The sequence below is a fragment of the Zea mays genome, chromosome 10 (genome assembly GCF_902167145.1).
Source record: "Zea mays cultivar B73 chromosome 10, Zm-B73-REFERENCE-NAM-5.0, whole genome shotgun sequence".
NCBI lineage: Eukaryota > Viridiplantae > Streptophyta > Magnoliopsida > Poales > Poaceae > Zea > Zea mays.
This window is the reverse complement of record NC_050105.1, coordinates 75,757,835-75,773,749: the sequence shown is the minus strand read 5'-3', so window position 1 is coordinate 75,773,749 and position 15,915 is coordinate 75,757,835. Positions and strand designations below refer to the sequence as shown.

The window sequence follows — 15,915 nt, the reverse complement described above, 5'->3', positions numbered from 1 at the left end:
CGTTGTCATGGAAGTGAATTCAATCTATGACGATCAGTTTGGTCATGGAGGAAGGCACAGTTCTGTCATAATCCGCCGTCTGCCCGGGCAAGCTGACGGCGTCGTTAATGTCGTTGCCTTTCTGTGACGGTCCGGTTTCGTCATAGATAGAGTCGTGTTTTGGTCATTCACAGCTGTTTGGAAGGGACCCGATGGCGTATGCCACACTGGCGTATGACGTCAGCGGTGACGTGGCAGCTGACGTCAGAACTGACGTGGCAGCTGACGCAAGAGCTGACGTGGCATATGTTTTATTATATGCCTCCAGTTTGGTCATAGAAGTGCAGAGAATAATTTTATTGGAAATTGCAAAAGATACTAGAACAGAGGAATGAACACACAATTCAGTTCACAGCATCATCACTTGACTTAACATTTCAGTTCACAGCATCACCACTTGACTTAACATTTCAGTTGCGTTTGCACAAACAAAATCGTATAATAAAAAGTTGCCACCCACGAGCAACTTGAGTTTTTGGGTACCCTTGTCAAAGAACAAGCCAAACACAGCAGCTTTGATCAGCGGCCCTCATGTCGAAGAAGAAGCGTTACCATGCAAGGACAAGAGCTTCTTGATGAGCACATTGGTCTCCTCCATCTCCTTGCTGTTCTTCTCTGTTATCTTCTTGTACTCCTCCAACTCCCTTTGTGTCCTCGCCTGTTGTTCCTCAGCTTCTTCACATTTCTTCCTGAGCTGGTCGAGTTCACCTTGAACAGCAGCCATCGCTTCAGCTGCAAGTTGTTCCCGAAGCTCACTTTGATTTGATTATGAAGACTTGGAGGATGCCGGTGTTTTGATGCCAACGCTCTTCAGGAATTGGTGTGAGCTGCTCTGGGACAGCACCTTGGACACAAGCTGCACACTGGATGCTGGCATCTCACCTTCAGCAACAGGTTCAGCCCTCAAAGCCTCCATATCAGACTGAAATATCATGGACAGAAAACAGTTACATGTTAATGCTAATGAGCAATAGCAAGATGCCAATTGTTAGTTATTACAGTAATTTGAGGAAGACATATGACACAAGGTGTTTATAATGAAATAATAACCAATGGTACACTGACAGAAACTGATTGCAGTTGGCATTTGCTTTGGAGAGGTAAAAATGCAGAGATTTAGGCACAAATGATCTCTGATATCATGTTCCTTTCCAGAAGACTGTCAGTTGGACAATCAGGCAATAAAATTTCTATTTTCTGAAAATTAAAAACTGATAAGGTGTGACATCTAGTGATGACAAATTATAGCAGATTTGGAGCTGACAATAATGTGAAACTCATCAATGGTGGAAGGATACTAGAGAGTAGCAAAACTCTTCCTAAATCTTTCTTAGTTAGAGATATTGTCCTGAAAAATGTGTTTGATATCTACCCAATATTTCAAGTGAATGGTGAACTATGTTGCCTCATATGATCTCATAAAAAATACACTAAATAAAGCAAACAAATGAACTTACAAGTGCTTCTCTTGCTGGTTCACTCAGGCCACGTTTGGAGTTGGTATGGCAGGTCTTGAAGGCGTCCACCGCATCTAGTTCTTCAGTCTGATCTAAGCTGGGTTCTTCTCTGTTTCTCTTCTGCTTCTGTTTCATGGATAAACAATCACAACAAAGTTTTCTCAGATCAAATGCAATAGAAGTTGTTGAGTGCAAAAGTGCAGGTAGTAGTACAAGGTAATATTTACTTACATATGCATGTAAGTGTGCCACATAGCAGCGAGAACCCGTAGACTGATGAAACTTGACTTTACTGCGGTTCTGCTTGTTCTTTTCACTTATTTCCTACAAGAGAATAAACATGTCAGATTAGATCATAGGTTCAATATGCGAAGATCCTTTGCAAACTTATAGTGAAAGAAGAATATATGACAAGATACCCATACCATGTTCTTTGGATCAGACCACTTTGCAACTAATGCCCTCCATTGTTCATCAGTCATGTAAGATACAAGAGAAGTTGTCCTAATCTCATTTGCAGGTACACCATTGAAGTATTTCTACTTGAGCCGATAACGCTGCTTTTTTACCGCAGAGCGTAGCATATCGGTGCAAGCTTCCTTTGTTGCCTTGTCCTCAGTGTTAACGGACAAGTGCCCCTATGCATATGACAATTCCATAGTTAGTCAATTCAGGTTAAGCAGTATACAAGTGAACCATAGAATTAGTAATGCACTTACATTTAGCTGTGACACAAAGTTGTTGTAGTATTTCTGGTCGTCCTTGTAATCTTTCCAATGAGTTAGGATAGGCATGGTTTCCTGAATAATGATGCCAGCCTCTGATGCAAACTTGGCAGCTTGCACAGGTTCATGTGGCCTTTTTTTGCCTTCCTCAACAGCTATGGGTAGTCTCCTTTGCATAACTTTAGTCATCCTGTCCAGATGTTTTCCCTTAGTTGCTACCCTGGGTCTCCTTGGTGCTCCCTGTGTAGGAGCTACAAATTAGAATTCGCATTTATTGAATAATGAAATTGTTTTGTTTCATGCAAATTAGCAAAAGAGATGCCATATTTGACTGAAAAAACTATAACTTGCCTTCAGTTTCTTCATCTCTAGCTACATTGCCTTCAGCATCACCTGTACTATCATGAGCAGCGGATGCCATGTCTTCCTCTGCAGCTCTGCTGAAATGATCAACAAGTCCAAGTGTAGTAGGGCTGTTTGGTATGTCATCATTAGCATATGTTGGTTCCTGTACATTGTGGCCATCTGTCTCTGTAGACTGAAGCCTTTTGAAGGTTGCTCCTCTAGTTGTGGACCTGCCCTCACTGTCTTGCTGAACCTAATTCCTGGAGCCATGTTGGGGTTTGTCTTCTTCTTTGAAGCACGAGTTGTGTTTGTAGCACTTCTAGGATACTATCCACAAAAAATAGTCATGTGCATTTAAAAGCAAGACCATATATCAATTAAGAGGTATGAAATAAAGAAGATGAATCTAAAAGCATGAGCATATATTAAATACCAGATTAAAAACATTGAAATGCAATGCAACTATTTGCCATCCACTACTTTGAAGAGAGAAGGAGCACCTTAATTGCCAGGGGTTGTGGCTGCTCATAAGATTCAGTGTCATCATCATCAGGATCTCCTTGATCATCATCGTCAAGGAGATAATCAGAGACATATGAATCCGAATCTGAACTATTAGTTTTCTTGTTTGCTGCATTGTTCCCCTTTGTTGATGCAGATGGTGGTAAAGATTTATTTAGAACAGAAGTATATTTATTCAGACCCAAATCTTGCATCTTCTTTATATTCTCCTCCACTTGTTTATCCCGTCTTCTCTCATAATCAGTTATCTCATGTTGAACTACTTGCAAGATAGATAAGAACAAGCACATTGTGCGTATTAGATAATATAAAGGATTTTACTAAATGCTAAGAGGTACTACTATTTGCAGGGAAGATAAGAGGAAAGAGCTAGTAGTGCCATGTGTAGAGCAAATAGATAAGATGTGTAGATTCAGTCATAATGAAGCTTGCTTATGATTCTGCAATTTCATAATTGTGGTTGCACTATAACTGTAGTTTTTCCCCCTGATCTACGTAATTGTTGGCTTCAGCCTTCATGTTTTTCCTAAAAGATTGTTTTTATGATTGTACTCATGCTTCTAAGTAAAGGAAAAAGGCATTATGGGACTCTTTGGTGGCTTGCATTAGCCTGTATCTAGGCTTCTGCAGTGTACTTCGCCTGTTTGGTTGTGGAAATCTTTATGCAAGCTTAAACAATGTTCAAAGTACTAGCTAGTACATTGATTAGGCGATGTAGATTTACACAAGCTGATGAACAAAAAAAGTGGAGATATTCTCATCTCTTTCTACCTATACTAGAAACATAAGTTCTCTACTAAAACATGGATGTGACTGCATATAACACAACGTAAGGAACCAAACACAACTGTACCAAATGTGTCTTGTTTGTGCAGGATAACTAAACACTAAGATATTGTACACGATTATTCTGGCTTAGATTGTGCTGCATAAGGTCTAATACAAGCAAAAGCCAATGGAAGCAATCAATCAATTACACACCCTATGTTGAGGATTTCTTTCGCGTGCATGTTAGAATAATCGTGTCTCTCACAGTAGTTATGGATGGGGACCAACTTTCCTAGTGTGCGGAATGCTGCATCATTGGCCCTTCCATGCCATTTTTATAAACACAGTGATGCACTCACATGCGTGTCGATGAATGAATGATGTATCTAGCATCATTAGGTTTGGTTAGATCCAGCTTGGTAATAGTTAGCAACTAAGAATTAGGCAGAGTGAACCATAAGATACCTTCTTCTTGTTGTGGACCTTTCTGACTGTTTTGCCTCCTTGTGTTCACCATCAAGGTCGTCGGCGATGACCCAAATCCAGTGATGGTTAGGGTTTAGGGGTTGGCGAGAGAAATGTGGATGGGGCGTGTTAGGTGGAAGGGGCGAGAGAAATGCGAATGGCAATGAGATAGAGCGGGATGCGGCGAGTGAAGTCGGCGATGACACAACTCATCGACGCGATGAGAGGTAAGGGGGCAGCGGTGAGGTACCTGGTCGAGGAGGTAGGTCATCGACGTCGGATGTGTCCTAGCGGCGGCGGTGAGGTACCTGGTCGAGGAGGCAGGTTGTCGACGGCGGTTGTGTCCCGACGGCGGCGATTAGGGTTGGAGAAACTTGTGGGGGAGAAAGAAGAAGAGTGGGGGAGAAAGAGGATGAGTGGGGGAGAAAATGGTGTCCCAGGCGGCGTTTTTTAGTGACGACGCAGAAAAATATTTTTTGGCGCCTAATTTGTTTGGCAATCCGGAGGCTAATGCATTTAAATATAGTAGCGCTGGGTACATATTGAAAACACATGAATAGCCTGATGGTCTGACCTGCTAACTATGAGATCGAGCTCCTAGGTTCAAGCCCATAAGGAGACATTTTTTGTTTTGCCCACCTTTTTTATTTATTCTTTGTTTTCAATTTCTCTCTATAATTTTTTTTGCAATTATCTATTCATGGACACATTAGTTTGGTTTATGATCATGTTATATAATGTTTGGAAATAATTTTAACATAGTGGTACTATACATCTCTCACTTGCAATAGCATCTCTCACTTAGTAATTAGCCTCTATATGAGAGATATATACCATTCTTAGGATGTGTGTCACCACTTTGTCCGAAGTATTTGAAACTTTTTTGTCAACATTGAACACCAAAATGAATGGTGCAAGCAAGTTTTTAGATTTTTATAGCTAGGTTATGGTATTGTAAGAAATATCTTTAAGAAATGCATCAAATAATTACAGTAATTGGTAAACTAGGTCTGAAAATGCATAAATGCACACAACATCATAGGTTGGTTCAATAAACATCCCATTAAAGTTGAAATGATTTGGATAAAGTGGGAGTATAGATCCATCACAAGCATGAACATATCTCACTGAGTAACTAGGCTCTATGTGAGAGATGTATGCCTTTTCTGAGGATGTATGTCACCACTTTGTCAGAATAAATTGAATTTTTTTTGTCAACATTGTACACCAAAATGAAGTGTACATGCAAGTTTTTAGATTTTTCTAGCTACAGACGGTTTTTTACCACTTATTCTTTAGTAAAATAACAAGTAATTACATTAATAGTTAAACTAGTTCTAAAGATTTGGAGAAACTAGTACTATACATCTAAATAAATAAAAGAAAAATACAAAAAAGATTGAAAAATGTCAACAAACACAAAAAAATATGACTATCGCATAGCTCAAACCCAAGACGCTAAGGTTCAAAGTAGGGAGTGGTTACCATTGCACTAGTCAAGTTTGTTCATTAGTAACTGAGCACAATTCTATTTAACTAATGGCACTTACGAATAAAAAACAAAAAAACTGAAACGAATGGCACTTAGAAATGGTACATTTCAGTATTCACAGGATTCACATTCTATACAGCATACATGGAAACTACATCTGAAAACATCGGAAGAAAGACTGCATGCACTATTTTAGAAATCGTTACTAAGGCCCAGCTCATCTTCAAGGTCATCTCCCTCTTCAAAGAGCTTGAGGAACCGCACCTGGTCTCTCTCCCTCTTCTTCTTCTGCCAGTACCTGAAGCCCCCGAACAAGGCAGTGACGACAAGGACTGAAGCAAGAACACTAACTACTATGATGACAGCAATTGATGTCTTCTTAGTTTCCAAACCTTCACTTGCTATGTTAAATGTGCCCCTTCATCGAAGTCAGCATCAGGATTAAATGTGCCCTCCTCATACAAACCACATCGCTTGCATTTCTTTTCTGGAAGCTCTATTAAGGGCTGCCAAAATTGCAATATTCAATATATGGTGCTAACAAAACAATGAGTGAGGAACTGAAGATCAATTTTGAGTATCATACCGTAAGGAAGTGGCACTCAGCTAGTCAATGGATGATAGCAACACTTAATATGTAAAAAGCCTATGTGAAATGAAAGAACATAAAGTAGCATACCGTAAGGAAGTTGCCAGTGTTCTGACCATCAGCCCTGTGGTAGTTATTGGTTTGGCTGGTGTTGGGGGCTTCGGCTTCCGAAGGTTCTCAAAAACATGATTTAACAATGTTTCTGGAGTATTATACATGAACAGGTACCTTTGGACTTAGATCAAAACCACAGTGTGGAGAAGCATAAAGAATACGAAGGATAGCGCAGAGCCGAAGCTATGCACAGGGGAGCTTCGGCGTGATAGCAGAAAAGGAAATCGACTTAAAGGGGAAAAGGCTATTTAGACCCCGATGGATTACTATAAAGTTATTAGCAAATGTAAAGGGCATGGGTGTAACTTTACATGGGCTGCGTCCCGTGCCTATAAATAGATGAACAGTGCTCCCATACTGTTCACGCTGACTTGGCATTTGCTTTTGCGTCACGCTTGTACTTTTACCTTCTTTCAAGCCTAAGGTACATTCGTAATTTGTTATCATTTCTATTTTTCCATAATAATGAAATAGAAATGATTTGATAGTAATACATAATTGTTTATGTTATCCTTTATATTTTATATGTTTCCTTCGTCATTATTTATATGTATTGATGAAGGTAAGTCCTTCATAACCTTCGTCCGAAAATCATTATCTCTCAAGGGAAATAATGCTTCGAAGGACGAAGGACTTTAATGTTTAACATTTTCTGTGTTGCCTTGTTCTTAATTCATAGCATTTGAGAACAAGTCCCAACAGCTGGTAACCCCAGCAACAACCTGCTTGGTCGCATCAGTCTTTGCAGCAGATGGTTTCTCAACAGGTAGAGCACTTGCAGCTGGTGCCACTGCTGGTTTGGGGGGCTCACCGCTTCCAAAGAGATAACCCAGAGAACTTTGACCACCACCGGCACTACCACCACGACTCATCTTGATTATTGAGAAGAGAAAATGTACAAAGATCTAATCAGGTATCAAGCATTACTTCGACACATTGTACAGAGGTACAAGAGAGTCAATGCAAATCAATTTAATTTCAAGTACCACAAATAATTTTGAAAATACTAAAGTATGTTTGGATCTGCCACCAACACTTGGTAAGGATATAATTCTCCAAGAACAAAGTAAAACATAGAAGATATAGTTTGACAGGATCTACTCTATTAAACTTTATTAGGTACTGTAACTACAAACAGATGAAAACATCAAAATATATTTCGATCTGTCATGGAATCTTGGTAACGATCTTATTAAGGATGCAACGAACCGATCTTCCAGATATACTTTTACTCAGATACTCATATAGAGTGATAGACACTGATTTCCTTTTATGTTGCATGTTTGTGCAGAAAACTGATGCACCAACAACTGTAAAACTAAACAGATTGATAGAACGATCAAGGAAAAGAAAGAATCTTCAGTTTAACTCTGCCAAGTAACAAAGTTCAAAAGAACATCTGCCTCTGACGTTATAACTAGTGAAGGAAATAATAAACAAATTGTCCAGACAGCCACCATCACGCCATTATAAACCTTTTTGTCAAACTGCACAGTGCAATAGATATCCAATATTTTCACTGTCGATGCTGATGGTCGCGAGTTCATGAAGTTGATGTCTTCCCTGGCATACACCGCTCATGAGTTCAATTCATTCAATCAAGCCATGGTCAGTATCAGAAATATGTTGTATTAGTCTAAAGAATAGGCTTGTTCATAAATCAACTATCAATACTAGAAATCCTCATCTTCATCTTCTATGGACATGTCATCATTGTTGTCGTCGCCACCATCATTAAAATATTGAAGCATTGTATCATCTTCCTCCTCATCCTCACTATCTTCAAGAATAATAGTAGCTTCCTTCTTTTTTCTTATTAGTTCCTCTAAATTGCCTTCAATTAGAGTGGCTTCTCCACCTTCAACATTGTGTAGAACCTGATTATCATCACCTTCTTGCACTATATGCTCAGTATCAGAACAATAATCATCCTGATGCACATCATTACGGCCCTCATATTTTTCAGCCACATCATAAATATTCATATGTTCAAATTTCTGCACAACTCGGAAATCTTTACATTGTGGAGTTGTGTCTTCCAGGTAAAATATCTTTTTCGCTTGGTCTGCCAAGATAAAAGGATCAGACTTGTACCAAAATGACTGCACATTGATGGATTTGAAATGTTTGTCATCTCGAATGCCCACAGTCTTGCCTACTTGGTTGTACCAATCGCATCGAAATAGAACCACCGTCCGACGAACTTGACAATTCGAGTTATATTGTAACTCAATTACCTCTTTAAGGACACCATAAAAATCTATGTTCTCCCCATTATGTTCACCTTCAGTCATTACACCACTATTTTGTGTCTGCATGAACTTCTCACGATCCACTGTGCTAAACCGCACTCCATTAATCTTGCAAGTTGTACTAGTCTTAACTCGCCGAGCTGGGCCACATGACAGTGCCCACAGTCCTTCGCTAACCAATTCTGGATTCTCATTACGCTTCTTCTCAATCTGTCGCAACAAAATTACTCAGCTCAACAATTACATATGCATACCAAAAAATTTAGTAAACCTATAACATAAAAGTTTAGTGACTTACATGGGACATAAACCACTTTGCAAATCCTTGTTGAACCATTCGATCAACATCATTTGGACGTGCACCTTGTTGCGATAGCTCCTCCCTGTACAGACTGCATGGCATACTTTAATCATAAGAATATTTTCAAATATAAATAAAACAAAAATTAAATCTCAAACATGTAAACGATACTTACTTCAAATAATCCTCTACTTCATCAGCATTATGTAGAACATACCAAACTAACTTATTCATGATAGCATCATCAATGTACTCAGTCTTAGTAGCTCCAACAAGAGTAGCACCATGCTTAAAAACAGAGATGTCATTAGGCAATGGCATCTCTGTACCACTATCATCATCCTGGTTAAATCTAGTGTCAACATCCTTCATGTACCTAGAACAAAATGTCAAGGTATCACTTGCCATATTTGCCTCAGCAATTGATCCTTCCGGCCTAGCCCTGTTCCTTACAAAATTTTTCAAAGTGCCTAGTCTCCTTTCTATTGGGTACATCCATCCATATTGAACAGGTCCTCTAAGCAGTGCCTCATCGGGAAGATGGACACACAAGTGCACCATGACATCAAAGAAGGCAGATGGAAAGATTTTCTCAAGCTTGCATAGGATCAATGGAATTTCTCCTTTCCACCGTTTCACAACATCTATCCGTAGATTTCTACTGCATAGTTCCCTGAAGAAGGTCCCCAGCTCTGCAATTGCTTCATATACATCCTTCCTCACCAGTCCTCTAAGACCAGCGGGTATGATTCTCTGTAGGAGTATGTGGCAAGAATGTGTTTTCAGTTTTCCAACCACCTTTGAACCATCTTCACTTATGTATCTTGCTAGGTTATCCGCAAATCCATTAGGAAACTTGATACCTTTGAGGAACTTGCAAAAGTCGACTTTCTGATCCTTCCCCAACACATATGGAGCAGGTGGAGCCCTGCAGGCCAAGTTGCCATCTTGTTGCAAGTGCAGCTCAGGTCTTATGCCCATATCATACAAATCTAGCCTTGCATTATGTGTGTCCTTGGACTTGCCTGGTATACTGAGTAGTGTGCAAAGAATATTTTCACATACATTTTTCTCTATGTGCATCACATCGAGATTATGTGGAAGCATCAAATCTTTTATTTCCAGTAATGTCAGCCTGCTTCATTGGCCTGACATCTTTCACCTTCTCTAGCTCTTGTAGGACCTCATCCACAGTAAACCTGCCAGGCTCAACTTTGTTTTCACGCTTACCATTGAAATCCATGCTATCCACCATAATGTGTCCTTTTAAGGCAACGACGATGTCCAATCTAGCATAACTTGTTCCTTATTGCCAGAGACAATGGATTCTTGTCGCAATAAATACATGCATAATACCCTTTTGTTGTTCACCCAGATAACGTGGCCAGCGCTGGATAATCATGTATACACCGTAGTACAGCAGCACGAAGGTCGAACTTCCTACCAGTACATGCATCATAGGTATTGACACCCTTCCATAGCTTGAGCAGTTCTTCAATTAGGGGCTCAAGGAACAAATCAAAATCCTTTCCTGGACATCTTGGACCTGGGATGAGTAAAGACATAAAGCAGTTTGCTGGATTCACACATTCCCATGGTGGGAGATTAAGCGGTGTCACAAGCACTGGCCACATACTATACTGGGTACTCATGTTGCCAAATGGATTGAATCCATCGGTAGCTAAGGCTAGCCTCAGGTTCCTCGGATCATCAGCAAAACCTGGGTACTTTCGGTCAAAGTCCTTCCACGTTTCCCCATCAGCTGGATGGCTCATCAAATTGGCGACTGGCTTCCTCACTTTCTTGTGCCATCGTGTTTCCTCAGAAGTTTGTTTTGAAGCAAAAATTCTTTTCAACCTTGGCAAGAGTGGAAAATGCCTCAAAACCTTATGTGGAACCCGCTTCAAACTAGTTTCATCTTTCCATTTAGACTCCTTGCATACTATGCACTCATTCATTTTAGCATTAACATTTCGAAACAACACACAATTGTTCTTGCACACATGGATGTTTTCGTATCCAAGGCCCAATTCTTTAAGATATATCATGGCCTCATCATATGATTTTGGCAACTCACTGTTAGGGTATCCATCTGACATCAGCTTCATCATTGCTGAAAATGCTGTATTGTTGATTCGATAACGAGACTTCATATACAACATCCTCACCATAAAAGATAATTTTGAATGGCTAGAACTCGGACTAAGTGCCTTCTTTGAATCTCCAAGAACTCCTGCAAATCTTGGCTCTTCTCCATCAGCCTCTACCACTGCAAACAGTTCACCGATCATCTCTGGTACCCATGATCATCATCGTAAACATCATCGTCCACATCCATATGTATCCCAAAGTCATGATCATATCCTTCGACCTCCTCCTCTATACCCTCAACTTCTGTATCTGCCGACTCCCCATGATGAATCCACCTCGTGTATGTAGCTGACATTCCATAAATGTGTATATGGGTTTCTACTTCACTCTGAGGTCGCAACCTTTGATTAAGACAATTCACGCACGGACAATGGATGTGTGTGTCTTCGGGGTATCTTTCACTAACAAAATTCATGAACTCTTCAACTCCTTTCACATATGCAGGTGTGAATTGTTTCCCATAAACCCATCTTCTATCCATCTATTTTGACAATAAATTAAAACTTGCGTTAACTCCCTAACTATGATTAAATTGAACAAAATTGAAAACCACATCGAACATATGCATATATGAAATAAAATTCAAACACACATGGAACCTTATTGTCAAAAAACAACACATCAGACCTTGGCTTTTCTTCCCGCCCTGCCGCTGTCCTGTTCTCCATTCTATTTCTGCTGTTTCGATAGTCCGGTAATAAAAACAACTAGCAGAATGCATGTGGGGTTTGGTTGAATCGGGTAATACAGATGAAGAAAATTCGGAAACAACAATATAGCGTTTGGTTTGCTTTCTGAATTTTCTAAATCAGATGAAGCACATTGACTACTAGCAGACCTAGTAGCAAAATCACCAATAGTGAACCACAGGGAGAGGGAGAGGAAGAGGGTGGTCCTCACCGGCGATGTGTGTGGCGGCAGAGGACGGTGAAGAGGACACAACGCGCGACACGAGATCACCATGAGGAGGGAAACCTTGCTGCTCGGTATGGCGCGGGATCACCAGGAGGAGGACCGTGGCGGCGATTTGTGTCCGGCGATTTGTGTTCGGTCGCAGCCCAATGCGATACGGCCTGGTCCAACCAAACGCTTAACAACGGGAATAGGTTATAGTGTAAATGGATTACAGGTTAAAAACTCTCATTGGTTATAACAACAAGCGCGTGGTCTAGTGGTAATGCTACTACCTGTGCAAGGTAAGGTCGCTGGTTCGAAGCTCTGCGGGAGCAATTTTTTCCCAAATAAATCTGAGCAACGATTACTAAAACTCATCTGTGACCAATATATTTCATCATTACGTCGACCAAAAAAGGCAAATTAGCGATGACGATATCAAATCTAATCTGTGTCGAATTTGTTTCGTCAAAAGTTTGTTTCTATGACGTTCCTGTCATTTTTGTCATTCATATTCAAGCCTAATCTTCGTCAATTGTACTTTTTGACGAAGATGTAAATTTGGTCATAGAGAGGTATCAATCTATGACTGAAGTAACCAGCGTCATGAGAAAATCGTCACTGGTGATCAAATTCTTATTAGTGACTGGTATACTAGCCGTGCTCACGGTCATGAGCAGATCGGACACTCACATGATTAATTTATGGAATTAAATTTAATTTGTCATTTTCATCGCATTAGGATTATTTATTATTATTTTGATTACTATGGTTTGGTATTTACTTACAATTAGTAACTGCTAATAAAATTTTGACCATCTTATAAAAGCAATGCTCAGCTTAACCTTTATTTATTGGCCAGCCTTACACTTCACAGGAACTCCCACCTTTCGCGAGTTCATGTACATTATTTCCCACAACTTGTTGAGCTATGCTCTTTTGTGAGCTCACTCTTGCGATATATAAATCCCCCACAGGTGAAGAGCAGGTGGTCGAAGAGGAGCCGCACAACAAGGAGTTTGACTTGATCTAGGTGGCGTCTCCCAGTCAGCTTTGTGGCGCTTGGGAAATAATATTTAGTTCGTTTTATATTTATTATTTATTTTGTAAGACTTTCGCTATGTAATAAGTACATTTATGATATTTATGACATTTATCTCTATGCACTCTGTTATTATATGTGTTGTTCTTCCTTGGCGCACATATGAGACACACCCAGCTGTATCCCTTAAATCCGGGTGTGACAACTTATGGGTGGCTTTACATATCGCAAGGGTGAGCTCACAAAAGATTATAGCTCAACAAGTTGTGGGGTATAATGTGCATGAACTCACCAAAGGTGGGAACTCGTGTGAAGTGTAAGGCTGATCAACAAATAATGGTTAAAGCTGAGCATTGCTTTTAATAAGTTGGTCAAATTTTATTAGCATTTACTAAGTATAAGTAAATACCAACCCAAATAATGAGAGATCACAATTAATAAATAAACCACAATGCGATGCAAATGACCAATTAAATTTAACTCCATAAGTTACTCATGTGAGGGTCCAAGTCGCTCATGACCGTGAGCATGACTGATATACCAGTTTTACACTCTGTAGAGGTTGCACATCTTTACCCACAAGTCATGTTACTCATCTGCCATAGGGCCATGAATCCCATACACCTCTACCAAGGAAGCGAGGCAGGGTAACACTACGAGGCCTTTGCAAAGTTCCACTAGCTTCAGAAAACCTGCTACAGTTTCTAGGTAGCGCAATATAGGAATCCCTCATCTGAAAAGCCATCACAGCAAAATCAACTCGAGAACCTCTCTATACCGACAACTCCCCTATTGCCCTTACCCCTTTTGGGTAAGGTAGTCCTCCACTAGCTTTCCTAATTAGTCAGCCAAGGGCGTCCCATACCACCCTTGTGGTAGCACTATTTTCCCGGGTAGTTCTCCACGTTCCAATTAACATAATGATCTTGTCATGAATAGTAAATAACTCATTTATAATAAAAGCATGATCATGAATAATGTGTATCTTAATACCCAAAATCACATAAAGCAATAGCAGGTACTACCCAAAAGTTTAGTGGTGAACAAGGTATAAAGATAGCCAAACTAGGGTGACCTATTGGGTCCCAACAAAATTAACCTATGCAGATCATAATGACTAACAAGAACATTATTGGGTAAATAGAGGCACAACTTGCCTTCAACGAGCTTCTGCTCGGCACTTTCCACCTGCTGAGCACTTGGGTCCTCAGTTGCTTGCCCATCTACTCGCAACAATACAAACAAACATGGTACAAGAGAAATTAACATCACACCAAACATGAACACATACTGCATAATAATATTCTACACACCGTAGCGAGATCGTAGGTTCGAGAATCACTAAATTCGGAGTTACAATTAAAGAGTTATGATTTTCCGAAGTTTTAAGTGTTTGGTATAGAATAAACTAAGTGGATAATTTTAATCTATGTTTAATGATAAAATAGATTTACCAAGTGATAAACAATATTAATATGAAATTAATGCAACTAGAATGGATCAAAAAGGAGTTAAAATGAATTTCCTATGAATTAAACAAGATTATGGAATTATTTTTATATAAGAAATTCGATTTTAGTGCATTTTCACTAATTAATAAGCTGATTGGACTGCAGACATAATATTGTGAAAGTGCAGGGGCTAAATCATCAATTTCAGGACCTAGATCTAATTACTTTATAACTGTTGTGGATGGCTGGTTTATTTTTAAAAAGTCCAGGGACTCTTTTACAAAGTTGCACGACCGAAGGGGTATCGGGCGACAACAGTCGTCCGATTAGTTTCTACGGCCTAGATTAGATGGACATGGGTCATGAATCGTTACGTGTCTGCAGCCGTTGGATTAAAATTCGATCGCCCCGAGACATCCCTACCCCGATCCAACCGAGGCCATCGGATTGGCATCCAACGGTCACAATTTAATATGACGAAACGCTACACGTCGCATGATCTCAGCCGTTCATCACTTATCCTAAGGCACTGGTTCCATCTCCTACCTCTCGTACCGAACCCGGCAGCGCGAGCAGTTTGCGCGACAGAGCTCGCCGATGAGCAACACGCATGACACCGCTGAGGCCGAACCCTATGGATAACTAGCTCTACACGTCAAGGGGAGCAGGGGTGAGCACGATGGTCAAGGACTCACCAGCGCGAAAGACACGTCGGGGTCGGTCCACGATGCGGAGCAGAGGTGCAGCAGCGACGAGGTTCAACGAGGAATTCCAGGTGCTCGGACCGATCCCTGAGCTTGATACTTCACACACATGATCCACGCACGCTGCCGAACGCCCACGACCCAACCCTGGCCACCAATCATCGGTGCAAGCACGGAGCACCGACAGTGGACCTCTTTCTCGGGCCTGCTTTCTCGGTCACGGGAAGGGATGGCTGGCTCAATAGGGGTGAGAAGGCGAGGATGCGTTGATACTTATGCAGGGGGAAGTCCAGGCCATAGCTAGGATCTCAGAGCGCCTCCACGTTCAACTACCCGCTCCGCCGTCTTCACGTTCTGTTGTGCCGATGCGAGAGGATAGGGCTGATGAGCTGGCCCAGCACGACAGCGTCCGAGATCAACACACACGCGTGGGGGTGATTCACCTAACCAGCGGGGACCACCATACAACGGCCTAGGCGAGAGCTCGTGTGCTCAGACGCAGCTGAGGCCGAGGAGTGGGCCTAGGCCGCCGATGTCGAGGCACGTGGATGTAGTGGGCCACTCGATTCGTGTGGAGTGGGCCGGCCAGTGGGAAAACGGCCCA

General features: G+C 40.9%; 3 protein-coding genes across 4 annotated transcripts; all 3 read right to left on the bottom strand.

Moving 5' to 3' along the window:
• Window positions 1–650: 650 nt before the first annotated feature.
• On the bottom strand, window positions 651–2,457 carry LOC103641231 (uncharacterized). The gene is made up of 5 exons (XM_020545924.1): window positions 2,216–2,457; window positions 1,922–2,134; window positions 1,728–1,820; window positions 1,497–1,622; window positions 651–961 (listed from the first exon to the last, which is right to left on the bottom strand). The coding sequence occupies exons 2-5, from the start codon at window positions 1,976–1,978 to the stop codon at window positions 806–808; spliced, it is 432 nt and encodes a 143-aa protein (XP_020401513.1). The 5' UTR covers window positions 1,979–2,134; window positions 2,216–2,457; the 3' UTR covers window positions 651–805.
• Window positions 2,458–2,577: 120 nt separating this feature from the next.
• Window positions 2,578–6,613, bottom strand: LOC109943121 (uncharacterized). Of its 2 annotated transcripts, XM_023301227.2 has the most exons (4): window positions 6,206–6,613; window positions 4,322–6,111; window positions 3,067–3,347; window positions 2,578–2,893 (listed from the first exon to the last, which is right to left on the bottom strand). In XM_023301227.2, exons 2-4 carry the CDS (start codon window positions 4,371–4,373, stop codon window positions 2,594–2,596), a joined length of 633 nt encoding a protein of 210 aa, XP_023156995.1. In that variant the 5' UTR covers window positions 4,374–6,111; window positions 6,206–6,613; the 3' UTR covers window positions 2,578–2,593. The 2 variants fall into 2 exon arrangements, with proteins under 2 accessions (XP_023156995.1, XP_020401540.1); XM_020545951.3 differs by having other exon boundaries at window positions 4,322–6,613.
• Window positions 6,614–7,217: 604 nt separating this feature from the next.
• On the bottom strand, window positions 7,218–15,700 carry LOC100384316 (uncharacterized). Its single transcript, XM_035963399.1, has 6 exons — window positions 15,303–15,700; window positions 14,314–14,379; window positions 12,121–12,293; window positions 9,245–11,701; window positions 9,067–9,160; window positions 7,218–8,978 (listed from the first exon to the last, which is right to left on the bottom strand). Exons 4-6 carry the CDS (start codon window positions 10,174–10,176, stop codon window positions 8,190–8,192), a joined length of 1,815 nt encoding a protein of 604 aa, XP_035819292.1. The 5' UTR covers window positions 10,177–11,701; window positions 12,121–12,293; window positions 14,314–14,379; window positions 15,303–15,700; the 3' UTR covers window positions 7,218–8,189.
• Window positions 15,701–15,915: the final 215 nt, after the last annotated feature.